Consider the following 16,268-nt stretch of genomic DNA (forward strand, 5'->3'; position numbering starts at 1 on the left):
CTGGTTATTAAAGAATGACTTTTGACACTTGACTGACCAACTGCACTACTTTGCTTAAAAAGGCAGAAACATATATACATATCACAGGTATTTGAATAGGGATCAATTTAAACCAATTAATAAAATAGCCTGTTTGGACAAAAAATAATTGTTCTCTGAGAATACGTGAATTCAACACTGCTAGAAAATCCCTGCCATCTGACGTAGAGGGATTTATAGGTTTAGTGGAAATTGCTTTCCCCACTGTCCAGATTAAATACTGCAGGATGATTTTTTGTATGAGTAAACATCCTTCCAATAACGATCAGACCGATAATGTCTTAAAAAGAGGAAAAGGATCTACATTTAGGTTTTCTTCTTCTTGTATGGACTATTTCTGGATACAGGACCTTAAGGTAACATGTTGACTGTCCATAAAATGCATTTTAGCATCTTCCTGCTGTTGTGGGGATGGATTTTATCCACTGAATGCAGAACCCACCGACAAGGAAAAGAAATACATGAGGTATACAAAAAAGGCAGGTGAGTCTCATTTTTTTACATTCAAATGGCTACAGTTTGGACAAATGCAATGTTTTGGGTGATGATAAAATGATAATTAGAGCTTGCATTTGCAGATTGTTATGTCTCAGGCAAAAATATTTTCTGTTGTTGCTTTTGCCAATGACTAAGTTTCAGTGTATTTTCTACAGTGAAAATCACTGCTTCTCTCTCAAAAAAAAAAAGGTTTTATGAGATATCTCAAACTTTTAAGGGGTGCAAAAAAAATAAACATTTATATTTCTGGTGGTTAAAACATGGTAGAGTATTTATATGACAGTGAAGATGAAATTTAGGTCCATGAGAATTTTTGCATTCACTGAAGATTAGATTGACTTGAGATCTCAGATGAAAACATTCAGAATTTATTTTATTGCTTCCATGTCATTTGTTTTATAGAGCTTTTGAGACGAAAAAATTAAAGTCTCTCAGCAAGCTTCAAGGCTATGCTCAGTTATCAGAGGAAACAGAGCATTCAGTTACTGAATTAAGATACTAAAATTATTTAAAATGTTGTCTATTCTTCTCTCTCTCTCTTTCGCTCTTACAAAAAGACTATGTGATATTTTGCTCCCACTATCTTGTAGACAGCCATTTTAGAAGGTTTTGAGTTAAGGAAGGTTTTTTACTGCAGCTGAGTTCTGATTACTTATATTCTATTTTGGGGAATATTTGGAACTTTGTATGAGGATTTTTATACTCAGGTACACAACAAGGTACAGCTGGAGTAAAAATACTTTTTTCTTTTCCAGTAAAAGTATAGCTGACATGTTTATCATGTTTCACACATGAATCTTTCTGTTCAAAGGCTGCATACTTCTTCTGGTGACAGACTGAACCTATGTTGTTTCTGCTTTGCTATAATGTCTGTTCTGTAATGACTATCACCATCAATACCGTAAAATGTATGAGGATGGAAATGCAGGAATGTCACAGTCCTGAGGAATTAAAACCACCCCAATTAGCCTTCAGAAACATGACTGAAAGGTGGAAGGGATGGAAAGTGCCTTTTAATTTTCTTGCAGCCCCTTGTAGCAAGTGAGGGCTACACTGCAGAGTGACTGCAGCGTCCTGGTTGGCACCTGGGGGTACATGAACCATTTTGAACGTAGGAAGTGGCTTTAGCAGTGACATCACCTTCATGGAATTTTAACTGGCAAATTGGATGCAGTGGCTCTGTCCATAACCAGCACCCAGGGGATGCATTACCAGAGACAGTATGGATATAAGACAGCCACATAGCCCTGCTTTCATTGAGGCTTCATGGAAGTGGCAGCAGAGGTCAGATGTTGGCTGTAGCAAAAGGAAGGGGTGAGAAGCAAGGTACCACCATTTGAGCTATAAAGCATCCAGCTGACAGAAATATGCACACACAGCCATCTCTTGTTTAGCATCTTTAACAAAAACTCCCACTGCACTAAACACTTAACACTATCAGTGCAATGAAGTAACAATATAAAAAATCACAACAGCAAGTGTTAAAAATGTGTGAAAATTGAACAGAAATACCTATTTGGTTAATGCAGGAAGTACCCCTTCACTCGTACTTTGTATATAAGGTGTAGTTGTGCCAGGATAAGCCCACCAGAAAGCCTTGAGGTGTTGTGGCTCTGGTAAGCTGGCTCCACTGCCCTCCCAGCATGCCCACGCTGGCCTGGGAGGGGATTTCTGGCCTATTTCTCCTTCAATAAAGCACTAGCAATGTTGGGGAGGGCTGATAGGGAGAGAGAAACAAAGCTGGCCTTGTGGCTGTAGCTGTCCATCAGTGGTGTGGTGCCCCGTGCTCACTTTGCCCTGTCATGGAGAGGCTGCAAGAGACCCATGTTTTCAACAGCCTTATAATTTGTAAGGTAAAAAAAGGATGATTATGGTCATCCATCTAATTTCCTGCTAAGCACAAACAACAAAACCTTCTGTATGAATTACAGACAAACCCTCTAATTTATAGAGTTAGATCCTGGTTTTGAAACACATCAAGGAGGGATGCTATGTAACACCAGAAAAAGCTTGCAGAGAACATTGCTCCTGAACATTTTGGGTTTGACTCTGTTTCCCCTCCCTGAATAGCTATTATGAAGAAGGAGAAGTGTAAATAATTGACCTTGTTACTCCTCTCTGAACACTGTTACCTCTTGCTTCGTAAGGCCTGTGGTAAGGACCAGTAATTCCATTCCTTCACTGCAGCCTTTACCTTCTGAGAGAGTCACAGGCCTCAGTGGAGATTGATGGGGAAGTGTATTTGAAGTGGAAAAGGCTGGCTCCACACTGCCACAGGATGCTCAGGATGTCTTGATTTGCACCCATGCTCTCCCAGAAGGGCCTCCAGAAGGGCCATGAGAACATCCATAAGCCCCACTGCCAGGGCCCAGCATCAGCCATCAGTGTTGGCAGGTGGCAAAGGCACCTGCTGTAGAGACCCTCCACATTGGGTGTGCTGCCAGCATCCTGCTGTCCCTGAAAGACGTGTCCAGCTTTATTCCTGATTCTCATGGCACAACTGATTGAGGACTTAAATAGTCCTTCAGCTTGTTTCTTTGGATTCTGTATTAGTCTCTTCCAAGGAGACTCACTTGCTTTGAACTCTGCTTTCTAATTAAAACTCACCATTGGATGTGCAGTTTTCAGCCCCAGGGCTTGTCTTTTACCTGCTCATATCCAGCTGAGCCCACGCTTGCTTTGTCTTTGCATTCTTGCTGATATGGTGGATGGGATGAATGAGGCCCCACAGGGTCAGACATCTCTGTCACAGTTTCTGGCAGGTACCCCAAGGCAGCCTTTCCATCATGAGATACAAGAGCCCTAAAGAAGTGAGAACAGACAGTTCCCCACGAGAGTTCATGCATGCACCACAGTCTTATGGGGACTGGGTTTGCATGACAGGAATGTGACAGGAATATTGAAAAAGGTCACAAATAATTCCTAAAATAAAGCTGCTGAGGCTTTGGGACATAGGGCAGAGTGTGAAAAGAAAATGGCAAACCAGTCTAATTCAAAGTCACAGTGAAAGCAGCATAGTAGATAGCTTTATTGCATGGGACTTACTGCAGAGACCTCTAATGTTGTAATTCACTACAAAAATGTCTGTGTGCCAGTCAAGGACTCAACTACTTATTTTTGCTAATCTCCAGGACAAATCACTTCAAAGGAATTTCACTTCAAAGAGAAGCAATATAAAAATAAAAGCTTTCTCACCTTGCAGACCTGTTCGCAGTTTGCAGTCAGCCATGTGCAAATCCTGCAGTGTTTGCAAGGCTGTTTACTCCTGTTAGATCCAAAGTGCCAAAACTCCTACAGGAACGAGCTGAGATCCGGAGCACTGGCAAAAGGGCTGTCTGCTGTTTTCCCAACTGTTCAGGCTCTTGTAAAGCCACCAGGCTGCAGGGGGGTCACTGGAATGATGCAAAGGCTCACTAAAAGTCACAACATCATTGTGCCAACAAAAGGGCCAAAGCCCGTGTTGCTAATTAGACTTGCAGAATCTGCTAGAGAGGATGAGCGATAGGAAAAGAACTGGCCTGGAGCTGAGCCACATTGTTCTGCCAGAAACTAACTCCTGGGGGAAAAAAAATCTCTTTTAACACTAAAATCTCCCTGGACAGCATTAAAACCACCTTTCAGACAAACAGTTCTCAGCAGAAGAAATTTCACTGTAAAAGATATAAGGAACATGTTTGTTTAATCTTAGCTAAGAGACTGACTTCATGTTTTTAGTCATACCCCTACCACTTCTTAGCTGTGTTATAACAATTTTACCTCACTTTGTTCTCCAAACAGTAACTCTTTTTTCTCCTTTAAAGTGCCCTGACCATATCTCTGTCAGTAAGAGCCATCTTTTACTGGAGTTGAATGACAACCTCTACAATAAGCCTTGGACTTGTTATCACAGTGTCTCTCTCACGATTAAAAATCTTTCTCTTTATGACATTTTCAGATGTTATTACAGTTAGTGACACTCTTCTTAAGTGATAGGAGCCACCCTGCATCATAATGAACATTTGCCACATTAAAGTTACCTTCTCTTGCTTTTCTCGAATTTGGATAGGACTTCCCTGTTGCCAGCAACTCTGTACCCTGGCCACACTGGGTGCAAGCTGCCTGTGGTCTGTAAATCACATGTGGCTATCCTGGTACCTTTCCTGAGGGTGTCCCTTATATGGAGGGCAGTTCCTACCTTCTTACCCTCCTAATGCTTTCTCTGGCCTTAAAAATTCATTCCTAACAGGATTTCTTCCTTTACCTCCCAGCAATCCTTATGCTACCCTCTTGTCTTAGAGTTTCTTTTTGTATGTTCAGGATTGATCCCGATGGCATTCATTTGCATGAATAAATTTTACTAGTGCAAGATCAGATCTTGGGGGAGCACTGTAAGCCTGTAAAATGCCTGTTGAAAGCATTGCCTGTGGAGGCACCGTGTCAATATTGAACCAGATCCAGTGAGCAATGACCCTCTGCAGCCCACAAGGCATTGCTTGCTAAGATCAGCAGTTTGCATTGTGGCTGGACACCATTTGCTCCAGCAGTGCTGGGTCTCAGGAGAGCAACAAGAGGCCCACTGTGGGTTTCAGGCCAGTGCAACTCGTGTCTCCATCTTTCCCACTGGTAACTTGCCTTTCCCTTTACTCCTTTTACCTTCATCTCCTTCACTCCATTTCTTTTCCTCATTCAAGGTTTCTCCTCTTCTCCAATTAGCTGTTTGGGTTTTTTTGTTGTTGTTGTTGGTTTTTTTTGGTGGTTTTTTTTTTTTTTTTGGTCCCAGTGCTTCATCTGCCTTATTTATCTGCCCCTAGCCACATCTCTTGCCCTTGTCACATATCTCTGCCAAGTTTAGTCCTGTTGCTTTTAACTTCACATTACTCTGTGGCTTCCTTCAAAACTTTTTTTTCTGTCCAACAGTGCTCCTCTTCTTTATCCTGGTAAACATTAACTTATTTTTTTTTATTGTGTTGCTATTTCTCTCATCTGCTTTTCCACCCCTCTTGTTCTTTCAAGTAACTTCATTCCTGCATGACAACTTTTCTTGGCTCAGCCGAAGCTGTCCTCTCTCTGCTTATCGTTGCAAATGATGGTGCTTTGAAAATTATATTTTCGACTTTTATCATTATCACCAGGTTCCTTTTATCCCTTCCAGAACTTACTTTGGGTCTATGCTTCACGTAGCTTCCTACTTTTCTTCAAGGGATTCATGGCAGAACATAGTCCTACTGGTACTTCTGAAGTTGTGCTCATAAACCCATGTACTGTGCAACTTTACTGGGACACCAGTGACAAAATCTTCAGTCAACATTGCCACCATGTAACTTGCTAAGAATCGGCAGGTCCACATTGTCTTCTGGCCCACCATTATTGCAATGTGTTTTATGAGCTGATGTGAGAAGATATAACAGGCTTTAAAATAAAAAATAATAATAAAAAAAAAAAGCAGCAAAACCAGTGCAACCCAAAGATGCTGCAAGGTAGTTTCCTCCCTCCTGAGGGAATATAAATTGATTTTAGCATTCCAGGGTTGGGTTCATATCTGAAATGGCGATCATCTTTCTTCTATGAAATGCACCGTCATCTTCCAAACTCACGTTTTTAGCACTTACAGTTTTTGGTGAGAGTGAGTGAAAACATACTGGGTTTGTACACTTTGTTTCAAATTTCTTCTCCTTGGTATGTATTGTGGAACGTTTTGAGGAACAGATTCCTGTTCACCTTCTCCTGATTATATAAAGTCGGGATATAATCCTTGCACTGTATCACTTGGCCATTGTTTCCTTTCCCACTTAAGAAAGCCCTGCTCAGGCTGCCTGGAAGACCTCTCTACCTCCAAGCTCTCTTCTCTCGCTCCGCTGTTTTTTCCAGCCTTGGACACTGGTTATGTGAGATGTAGACGTGCCCTGATGTTACCAACATCACTGAAATGCTTTCTGTTTTGCTTCTCCATTCCCAATAATGCCTGAGTTCCAGTTTCTCTTGTTGAGCACTGTGCAGCATTAGGCTGATGTTTACTGAGAAATACCACAGTGATACTGAGACCTCCTTCCTCAGCAGCAACCGCTGATTTGGAGGCCATCAGCATCTTAACATTGTTTCTGAAAGCACAGTGGAAAACAATGTACACTTTTCTGAATTTGCTAACACTGAATTTTTCTAAAGTCTCTTGTCATTGTGAGATTCTGCTGCATTTCCCCATCCAGAGTACTGATTTTAACTACCTTGAACAGTTACATATCTTCAGTAAATACCAGTTACAGTAATTATTCTTTCATCCAAAGTAATGTATAAAGCTACTGAACAATAGTGATCCTATCATAGGTTTCATGGGGCTATACTGAAGAACTTTATTCATGGTGAAACCTCTCAATTATTCCTCTGTTTCTTGTTTTGTAACCATTCACATTTGGGGAGCTTCACAAGAAGGACCTGTCAACACACTTTTGTAATTTAAGGTGCAGTGTATCATCTTGCTCACCCTTGTCTACGTGGTCATTAGCTTTTCAGAGATGGCTATTATATTTACTACAACTACCTGGGGGGAGCTTGTAGTGAGGTGGTGTCAATCTCTTCTCTCAGGTAACAAGTGACAGGACAAGGGGAAATGATCTCAAATTGTGCCAGGAGAGGTTTAGATTAGATACTAGGGGGGAAAAGTCCCACAAAAAGGGTTATAAAGCACTGGAACAGTCTGCCAAGGGAAGTGGTGTAGTCAGTATCCCTGGAAGTATTCAAAAACCATGTGGATATGGCACTTGAGGACATGGTTTATGGGTGAACGTGTTGGTGGTGTTACGTTGATAGTCAGACTTGATTTTAAAGGTCTTTTCCAGTCTTAACTAGTCTATGATTCTGTAGTGCACAACATCCTTTAAAGAAAAGTCAAACTGCCTCTTGTTCTTATTCAATATAAACTGTATTTATCTGGTGTCCAATACTGGTGTGTTTTACTATCTCTGTAGCTAATTTATCCAGTGTAGCTTCTCAGAGTTCCAAAGAAGTGGAAAGCTATCACCTTCCTCTCCTTTGACACCAAGGACAATTTAAATGCTGGTTCAATAGTTTCTTACTTGGCTTTCTTCTGGGTAAAAGCCTGGTGACTTATTACTGTTCAGTCCATTTACTCTAAATCTATCTCTGGTCCTGTGTCAATATGAATATTTCTCAACCTTGCCTCAACAGCAGAATTGAATTTCACAAATTTGTATTTTTTTTAGCTAGTTATTCCCCATCCTGAATTTGTACAATTATTTCTCTGTATTCCATGCAGTTCTTTGTATTCTTTTCTACCGAAATTCATCTTATCAACATCAGACCTTTTCCCCAACATGCTGAGGCTGCTTTGAATTTTGGATTCCTAGATCCCCAAATGCCTGTTTCTCTTTTGAGCATGCCATTGTGCACAAGTTTTATTTTTCTGTTATCTGCATTATTATTGAAAATATTGACTAGCAGATCTGTGAGCTATTATTTAATGCCTCTCAACAACAAACTAATGGCAGTTACTTTAACCACGGTCTTTCAACCGTGTTCAAAGTCACAGTTTCACCTCAACCATATTTCCCCTGTTTAGTAATGAAATATTAAAAGCCTCACTCAAATCTACTTTTCGTCCTGCTTACACTAAGGCAGCCAGTTACACCGTCAGACAGGACGTTAGACTGGACTGACGTCAATTATTGCAAAGATTCACATTGAGTGATCTTTATAATCTCATTATTCCCCAGGGAAGGGGCAGACAAATGGATCATTGGAATCTGTCACAATTTATTTCCAAATGTCAAAGCTCCAACTTCCTTCACTGATCTGCACTGTGCTGATATCTGTTTACAAGTCAAGTTTTCTTCAAAGGCTGGGGTAGACATGAAACCTTTCAGCATGTTCTGCATCATCCCATTTGTTCTCCCCTTCCCTTCATCCATTTCCCTTTCTCACTTGACTGAGCCCTGGCACCATGCCTGCCTCCTCCTCGGCTGGCAGGATCGACCTCAGTCACTCTCCTTCTGCTTCCTCCAACCCTTCCTTTCAACATATATAACACAAAACCCCCAGAAACACCCACCCACAGGATGCAATTCCTTCCACAGAGGGGTATTTCCATTTTTGCAACATCAGGTCCTGTGCCAAGACACCCCAGGTGGCATGACATTTCTGTGAATAATCAATATCTGTAGGTTTGTTCCATTTTTTTGTTTTTTCCAGTGTTTATGTCCAGACAAACGAAAGAAGTGCAAAATTTAAAGAATGTATATTTGTCTCCTGCCTCTGCATATTTTGCATTCTAGGACTGACCTATATTCAGGTAATAATGGATTAAAAAGGAGTTCTCGCTGAATTTTCTTTATCACTCGAAAAGATGGCAAAAGAGTTCCAAATCCCATTGCTTCTCAGACTTTGTGATGTAAACATCAAGAACAGTGTTATTTTCTGATTCCTTTTCATAATTTTAACAACCTGTAATAGCGATAGGTCATCTTTCTTCACCATATTTAAACCTACTAATCATAAGGACATATGACCCAACATAGTTATAAACAAACAAGGGCTTGACAAATGCCAAAATAAAATACATTTTGTGATACAGCTCACAACTTTGTAAGTCTCTCAATTTGAGTACAAATTAGCGGGTTTCCATCTTACATCATCCCAGGGAATTAATGTGTAACACAGTGGATTGTGTCCGATGCAGTGCATGTCACTGGGTAAAAGCAGCTCCCTCCCATGACAAGTTTGCTCCAGATGCTGGGTGGTTTTTCTTTCCATTTAGCTACCTCACTTTTCCTCCTCCTTCTCTGGCTCTGGACTGCTTCTCAGTCTTCACCTGGACCTGCTGCACCACCTGTCCGTCAGCATCTCCTGCTTGCAGAGAAGGTCTTCCCAATTAATTAGTGAGGTCAAGGCATCCCCCACCTGGTTTCTGCCTTTAACATGATGCTGATATGGTATGAACCCAAGCCAATAACTGCTCATGAAACAGAGGGAGAAACAAAACCTAGTCAAATATATAAGCATAGGTATTTAATAATAATAAGACATTTAAACTTATCATAGCTCTTTATTAGTACCAGTACACCTTCACCAATCCCAGATTCTCCCCACAAAGACTTTGTCCTCTGCAGGGACCTGTGCTGCCTCCACTGCCCTCTCCTGTCTTGCCTAGACATAATTTGATGGGAAAACCAAGGAGAACATGTGGGCTGTGAAGCACAGCAGGTGTAGGACAGGAAGCATCACACAAACTCTCCACCCCTGTTCCCCCTGGAGATGGGGAGCTCGGAGCTGAGCACCATGGCACAGCTGAAAGGGAGGAGGGAGTTTTCATCACTTTCATTACTTTCCAGTTAAAACTCCTGCTGAAAATTAGCTCAGCAAGCTCCACCCACCCTGTTGCTTTGTGTCAGTGGTAGGAGAGGCCACGGATCAGCTGCACCGCAGCACAGAGTGAGCTACAGAGCTTATACCTCACAAAATTAAGCATGTGGTTGTCTCAGAGGGTGATGATGGGGATTCCACAGTCTCTGCACCAGAGAAGGGGTGGTGGCATCTCCCAAGCTTGAGATAAGCAGAAAGGAAATGGGCTCCCTGGGAGTTTCAGCCCCAGCTGCTGGCTGCCAGGCTTTCTGGGGTGGTAGGCACCTCTGCTCAGGGTAGGAGTGAGTTACAGTTACAGCCCCCTGCCAAAATATTGCTAATGACACAAGTAAATGAAGGGACAAAGATTATGCAATAGCCGCATCTCAACAGTATTTCCTGAGACAGAATCTGATCTGCTATCCTTCGTGCAGACCTAAGAACACCAAAAGGGAGGGAGAGAGCAGACTGTCCCAGATTTTAATGAAATCTGATAATAATAACAACATTAGTGTTAGCCCAGTCTGCCAAACCCACCAGCACTGTTCCCCAAGTATGTCAGCCCGTGGACCCAGGAAAGACTGAGTAACTCTGGCTGCATTACTTCAGCAACTTTCACATTACTCTCAAGGAAATACACTGGCCTTGCTTTTTCCTGAACTGAAACTCTATCTTGATTTAACTCCTCAAGCAAGAAATGTACTAAAATCCTAATCAGATTATCCTACTAAGAGTGTAAAATAGGTCACTGTCTTCTATAGGTATGTTGCCTCCCACAGAGAAAAGAGAGTATGATTTATAGCTGGGAAATGTGTGCTGCATAAGTAATTACAAAATAAAATGCTACAATGGGCAATGACTTGTCTCACATTTGTTTTGGTTGCTTCCAAAAGCTCTTATTTCAAAATTGAAGGATACTGTGGGGTTTCTGGCGCACAGCATGTGGATGTGATGCTCCTCTGGCACAAATCCTGTGAAGCTGGGCATTAGGAAATGCCTGCTGGGACCTTCAGATGTCATGGTTGGACCATTTCTTCTGAAAATCAGACAGTGTTATCCCCAGCCTTACAACTCTTTTTGCTATGTTGGAGTCACTATAAGAGCCATAGGAAATCTTGTGCTTTAAACTGCAAATAAGAATAACTGCTTTTTGCCTTGTGTCTGTAGCAATACTGATCAAAATCTGGGTTTGCTGATTTTTTTTCCCTAGCTATCCTAAACTTCAGTTTCCTCATTGCCTCCCAGCCCCAGCAAGACTCAGCCTTTGAGGCAGAGGCATCTCAAGATCTCTTGAAGCAGTGGGTAGATCTAGGGGAGTACAATGACTTTGAACAGCTTGTAATCACCCCAGCAGCCAACAGCAGCCTGAGAGCTACTCTAGCAATGCTCAGGGAGCACTGTGAATAAATGCCACCCTGCTCCAGTTGCTGCTTTTTCACAAAGCATCTCTGTTATCTTCATGAGACACAAAATGCCTTTTGGTACTGTAACAGTTTGGAGATAAATACTGACATTCAGGGGAAAAAAAAAAAGTTGTTCATTATTCAGTATATTTTACCTCAGGAGTTATTGTTTAGTTTTAAAGACAGCCTGTCACCCCAGTGAAGGCAGGAGTAACACTGTCACAGTGCATGGCCACAGTGGCAAAGGGTTGTGCTGAGCAATCTGTGAGCAATATCTGGATTGAATTTCCCAAGTGCCGGTGTCTACCACAAACACCCAGGGACAGCAAACATGTGAGGGGAAGCCAGGGCAGCTTTCCATTGATTCACCCTTCAGATGGGCAGGGTAATAGGGCCCCATGATGGAGCTGTCATCAATCAATCAATTAGCCAGCAGAGCACTCCCTAGGAATCAGACTAGAAAAGCTATTTATTGAGTAGAAATAAATGGGATTTCATATTGCAGTAACTGGGTAACAGGTAAAAATGTTTTGCTACCACAGGAGGAAGCAGGAAAGTGGGGGAGGCTTGTGACCCCAGAGCTGTGACAAGGGGAATGGGATGGGTAAAGAGAAGTGAAGTACCTGAACCAAAGCAATCAGTTTAGAGGTGGTGGGAAACACCTGAAAGAAATAAAAGGAACCACCCAAGGGTGCTGAGGTTGGGGAGGATTTGACCACGAATCCTTGATGGCCATGGCTTGAAGTCTCCCTTGACAGGCAGGATAGGGCCAGGGCCATCATGAAGCATTAGATAAGCTCTACAAAGGGAATGAAAATTAGAAATTGCAAGAACATGGCCTGCTTCATCCCTGTCTGAATACCAGAATTACTCCTGAACAGCCAAGAGTTTACTAGGGCACTTTAAAGTCATGTAAATCGGTCAGCTTGTTGCCAGAATCTGCTTATGCTCAAAACGCGAGAAATTACTTCCTGATAGCCGGCAGATGAGACACAGGCAGTAGTGAGACATAGCAGCAGCAGCTCAAGGCAGAAGACTCCAGAAAGTGCATTTTGCATTTGCAAGTGTTTTTCTGTGTGTTGCCCAGATCCAAGCAGTGCCAAAGAAGCTACTCTTTGTAGTGGAAATGGTGCTGCAAGGTCCAAGGCTCTCCCAGACAGTGGTCTGCCTGTGGGCTTATTCCCAGCCTTCCTCTGGGGATCACAGAGCAGATTCTGGAAAAAACAATCCCACTCAGCTAATGCTTTACTTCAGGGTAAGTCAGCGATACAGCCCTGCATGCCCACCTCTAGCCTGGCTGTCTGCTTGTCTGTGGCAGCAGAAGGATGAATCTCCCTCTGATACTACTGGCTTTCAGAGTATTTCCAGCTCAGGGAGGAACTGTCCCACGAGCCCTGAGGTTCCTACACTGCTCACCAAAGGGATGATGGTTCTCAGGTGGTGACACCCATTACTGCAAAAGGAGTTTTGCTGCTGTAAATCTCTACAAAGGGATTTGAGATATATGCTAATGGGCAAAAAGCCTCATTAGTAGAGTTGATTAGAGTTAGAGTTCATTACAGAGAGAAGCTAATTTTTTCATTTTTAATTAAAGATGAGTTAGAAGTGTTAAATGTTTGAAATGTTACTTTTGCTCAAGTGAGCCAAAACCACTTACACTGCCAAAAGCAATATTCTTACCTTTGATGATTCAATAAAGTATTGGGCAAAGACCTGAGAGAACCTTTCTTGACAGCCAGCTGGAAGGCAGTATGAAATCAGATACAAATATTTTCACAGTTTTTTACTTTTTGCCCCTATGGAATACTTTGGAAAGACTTTTTTTCTCATGAACATACCCGGCTGCCTCTGGTGTGTAGTTTTAATGGCTGTACCCCCACTGGGCAGCACAGCCTCTCCCCAAAGCCCCTGACGATGCCAACCAAGGCTGGGGAGGTGGGAGGTGTGCCTACCTGGGTCTTTTTCCAAGCAGTCAAAAGCAGGGGCATCCCACCTTACAAAAATCATCAGTCAGGTCCTTTTGGCCTTTTGTCCCAGCTGAGAGGCCCCAGCATGTCCACATTCCCCACCCTCCACCGTGCCCCGTCTGGCACCGGCCTTTGGTGGAAAGATTAAGAAAAAAAGGTAAGCACCATTTCATTACAGAAGGTAATGCTGCAGGGATCTGGTTCTTCCCTTCTGACACCTGCCTGCCCATGTCCACCTGTCTCAGCTTTCCCTTTTCCTGTTGTTTGTGTGCAGCCGGCCGCAGCGGCAGAGACGGGAAGCCCACGGCGAGGCGCACAAGCAAGGCAGGTAAGCAAAACCCTGGGTGGCTGCTGCCGGCCCAGCCCTGCCAGTCACATCCCCGTGGCTGGGCTGAGGCTGTGGCAGGGGAAGGGGGCACCCCTCGAGCATGCCAGTTGTCTTTAGGTAGGAGTCATGCCATTAGTAGGATCCAGCAGGCCCCAGAGAAAGTCCTGTTGCCTGACACTCTCATGTAGGTGAGGTGTGACGCTACGGCCATTTGCCACATTCCTTTGGGCTTCATGTGGCACTGATACGCAGTTTGTGTTGCCCATGCTGTGTGAGAGGGCATTTCCCTCCAAGAATCCATTCTCCAGAGCTGAGCCCACTCATCCTTCCCACTGCCCCTGACGGGGAGAAAACACCTTTCTGAGCACAGTCAAACCTGCTCACAAACATTGGCTTTGTCAGCAGCCTGCTAACTTTGTTTCCCTCAGACACGCATAAACCTTTCCCAAAGTACACTCACATGTCTCACACAGGCTGAATTAATTCTAAAGAAGGAGCAGGGTCCACATTTTAAAATGCCTGAGGGATGATTCATGACTAGAAGAACCCACTGGTGGAGGTAGACAACTCACCTCTCTTAGAAAGTATGGACTGAGACTAAGAATCTTTCAAAGATGTTTCGTAGATAAAGGTCTGGGTTTGAGAGAGGAGTCGCTGATAACACTGCTGGCCTCTGTTAGGAGATTGTTGTATTGACTTCTTGTGGTGCAACTGCCCATGAGTTACAGCATGGCTAAACAGTCTCATTTAGGAGAAGCTTTATCTTAGGAATATATTTCCCGTCAAGTTTCTCCGTTGACCTGCTTTCCTTGAATCTATTCCTTACTTGTCTTGTGTATATGACAAGTGCCTCTCTGAGTGTGCCATCTTTTCTAAAATCAAGAACCAGCAAAACCTCTCCTCCTGTTTTTGAGCCCTCCTGCCACCCGAGCAGCTGGTGTGCAGCTAGCTCTGAGGCCAGTGAGGGCTTCGCCTACACAAGGGAGGAACCAAGGAGCTGCTGCCACCAGCATCCCAGCCAAAGCACTGGAGCGCTGAACAGTTTGCACCTTGGATGAGGAGGGGGAACAGAGCATCCTCTGTCCAGCATTTGGTGCAGCTCCAGCAGCTTCTGGAATGACCCTCCCAGGCTCTTTAATGCTCAGAGACCTCCCAGGTCTTTAATGCTCCTTTTTATCCTTGATAGAAATCTGGGGCAGGAGCTAATAATTTTATCCCCAGTTACGGGATGGCCTGCCTCCTGGCCTGGTTCCCAGACTGTCTCCATTTTGTTCCTGGGCAACAGCCAGTAGCTTATTTGATATATTGTTTCCCTAATTCCTAGCCTCACACTCCATCACATGTCAGCAGTGCCTCCCCCCCATTTCTATTTCCCCACTTATCCATACGTACTGTTCCTCCAGCCCACACTTTTGAATGACTGTCTCCAAACTGCTGTAAGCAGAGATAATTTTACCAACAAAAAGTCACCAAAAGAAGATTTTGTCAGTGCCAGAATTCACACAGGTGCCTAAGCTGTATGCTGAGTGCAGGAACCACTCTTTAATGACACACTACCAACCACTGCAAGCAATCGGGTGACCGTGGTCTAAGGAGCAAATGTTCTAAATGTTCTAAGGGGTAATGGAGTGAAATGAGCGCATACTTCTCGCAGGCACTACTCAGGGCTCATAGCTGTGCTTCTCTCCTCCTGGTAGCCCAATCTTAAAACGAAGCCCTGACATCACCAAGTCTCCCCTGACAAAGTCAGAGCAGCTGCTGCGAATAGACGACCACGACTTCAGCATGAGACCAGGTTTTGGAGGTATGAAACGTGCACATTTGTCACTGTTCCTGTTTCACACCGTCACTTCTTTGTACTGTAACGTACTGAGGTTAAGAAGCAGATTGGCAAGCAGGGCCCTTTCTGCCTCTAATTTCTGTTATTTTGGGTTGTGAATTCATGATGTGCTCAGGGGGATAGGGTGCAGAGAAATAGCCTTCTGGATGAGCAAAAAGCATAGTCAAAGGCGTGGAAGTGTGATTACAGGCAACATAATATTCCTGGTATTCAGGACTGACACTTTCCTCTGACAAAAACCTGCAAATACACCTCATGTTTATTTCTGGATGATGCGGAAATGCATGATGTGTGCGCATAATCAAATGACGTACCACACCTATTGACTGGCCATTTCATTTATAACCCAAAAGAAAACCTTTTGACTCCCCTGTGTTAATGCTTGCTTACAGTTTTGTGGCTATGTGCGAGACCAACCTAAGCTTTCAGGGAAATGGATGAAGGAGAACACGTTTTCTTTCAGCCCATCGGATTAGAGAATGTTGTAATTTATCTATCCTTTCTGGCTGACAGATGGTCATTCAAATCCAGGATACCATTATATACTCTGATGAAAGAAGATTTTATTGCTAAATGCTCAATATACCAAATGCCAGCATGTTCAATTAATTTAAAAACGTTTCAGTTTCATAGCAGTTTGCTAATGTGCGCGTTATTTGTCTTGACAGCTCTCCTCCACTGTAATCGCCAGAGGTACAGGAGGGACTAGTCAAAGCCCCAAGGAGGGAAAAAAGATCAAAATCCCTATTATGGGGGGCCACAGTTGGATCTTTCCCCTTGGGAACCCCAAGCTCAGTGGCACATGCCTGTGTCCTGCAATACATCCCCTCCTGTCACCCTGTCTTTTCCATGGCTGGGCACTG

General features: G+C 43.4%; 1 protein-coding gene across 1 annotated transcript in view; it reads left to right on the forward strand.

The window, feature by feature from the left end:
• The first annotated feature begins 257 nt into the window (after positions 1-257).
• LOC114063769 (gamma-aminobutyric acid receptor subunit rho-1) overlaps positions 258-16,268 on the forward strand; it is a 30,929-nt gene continuing 14,918 nt past the window's right edge. Inside the window, exons 1-3 of the mRNA XM_027896285.1 lie at positions 258-522; positions 13,512-13,565; positions 15,263-15,369. Of these exons, the coding sequence (XP_027752086.1) occupies positions 401-522; positions 13,512-13,565; positions 15,263-15,369 (283 nt within the window). The 5' untranslated portion in view covers positions 258-400. The remainder of the gene's footprint in view (positions 523-13,511; positions 13,566-15,262; positions 15,370-16,268) is intronic.

The sequence above is a fragment of the Empidonax traillii genome, unplaced genomic scaffold, assembly GCF_003031625.1.
Source record: "Empidonax traillii isolate 1590-97213 ecotype Southwest subspecies unplaced genomic scaffold, ASM303162v1 scaffold491:size805508, whole genome shotgun sequence".
Classification (NCBI taxonomy): domain Eukaryota; kingdom Metazoa; phylum Chordata; class Aves; order Passeriformes; family Tyrannidae; genus Empidonax; species Empidonax traillii.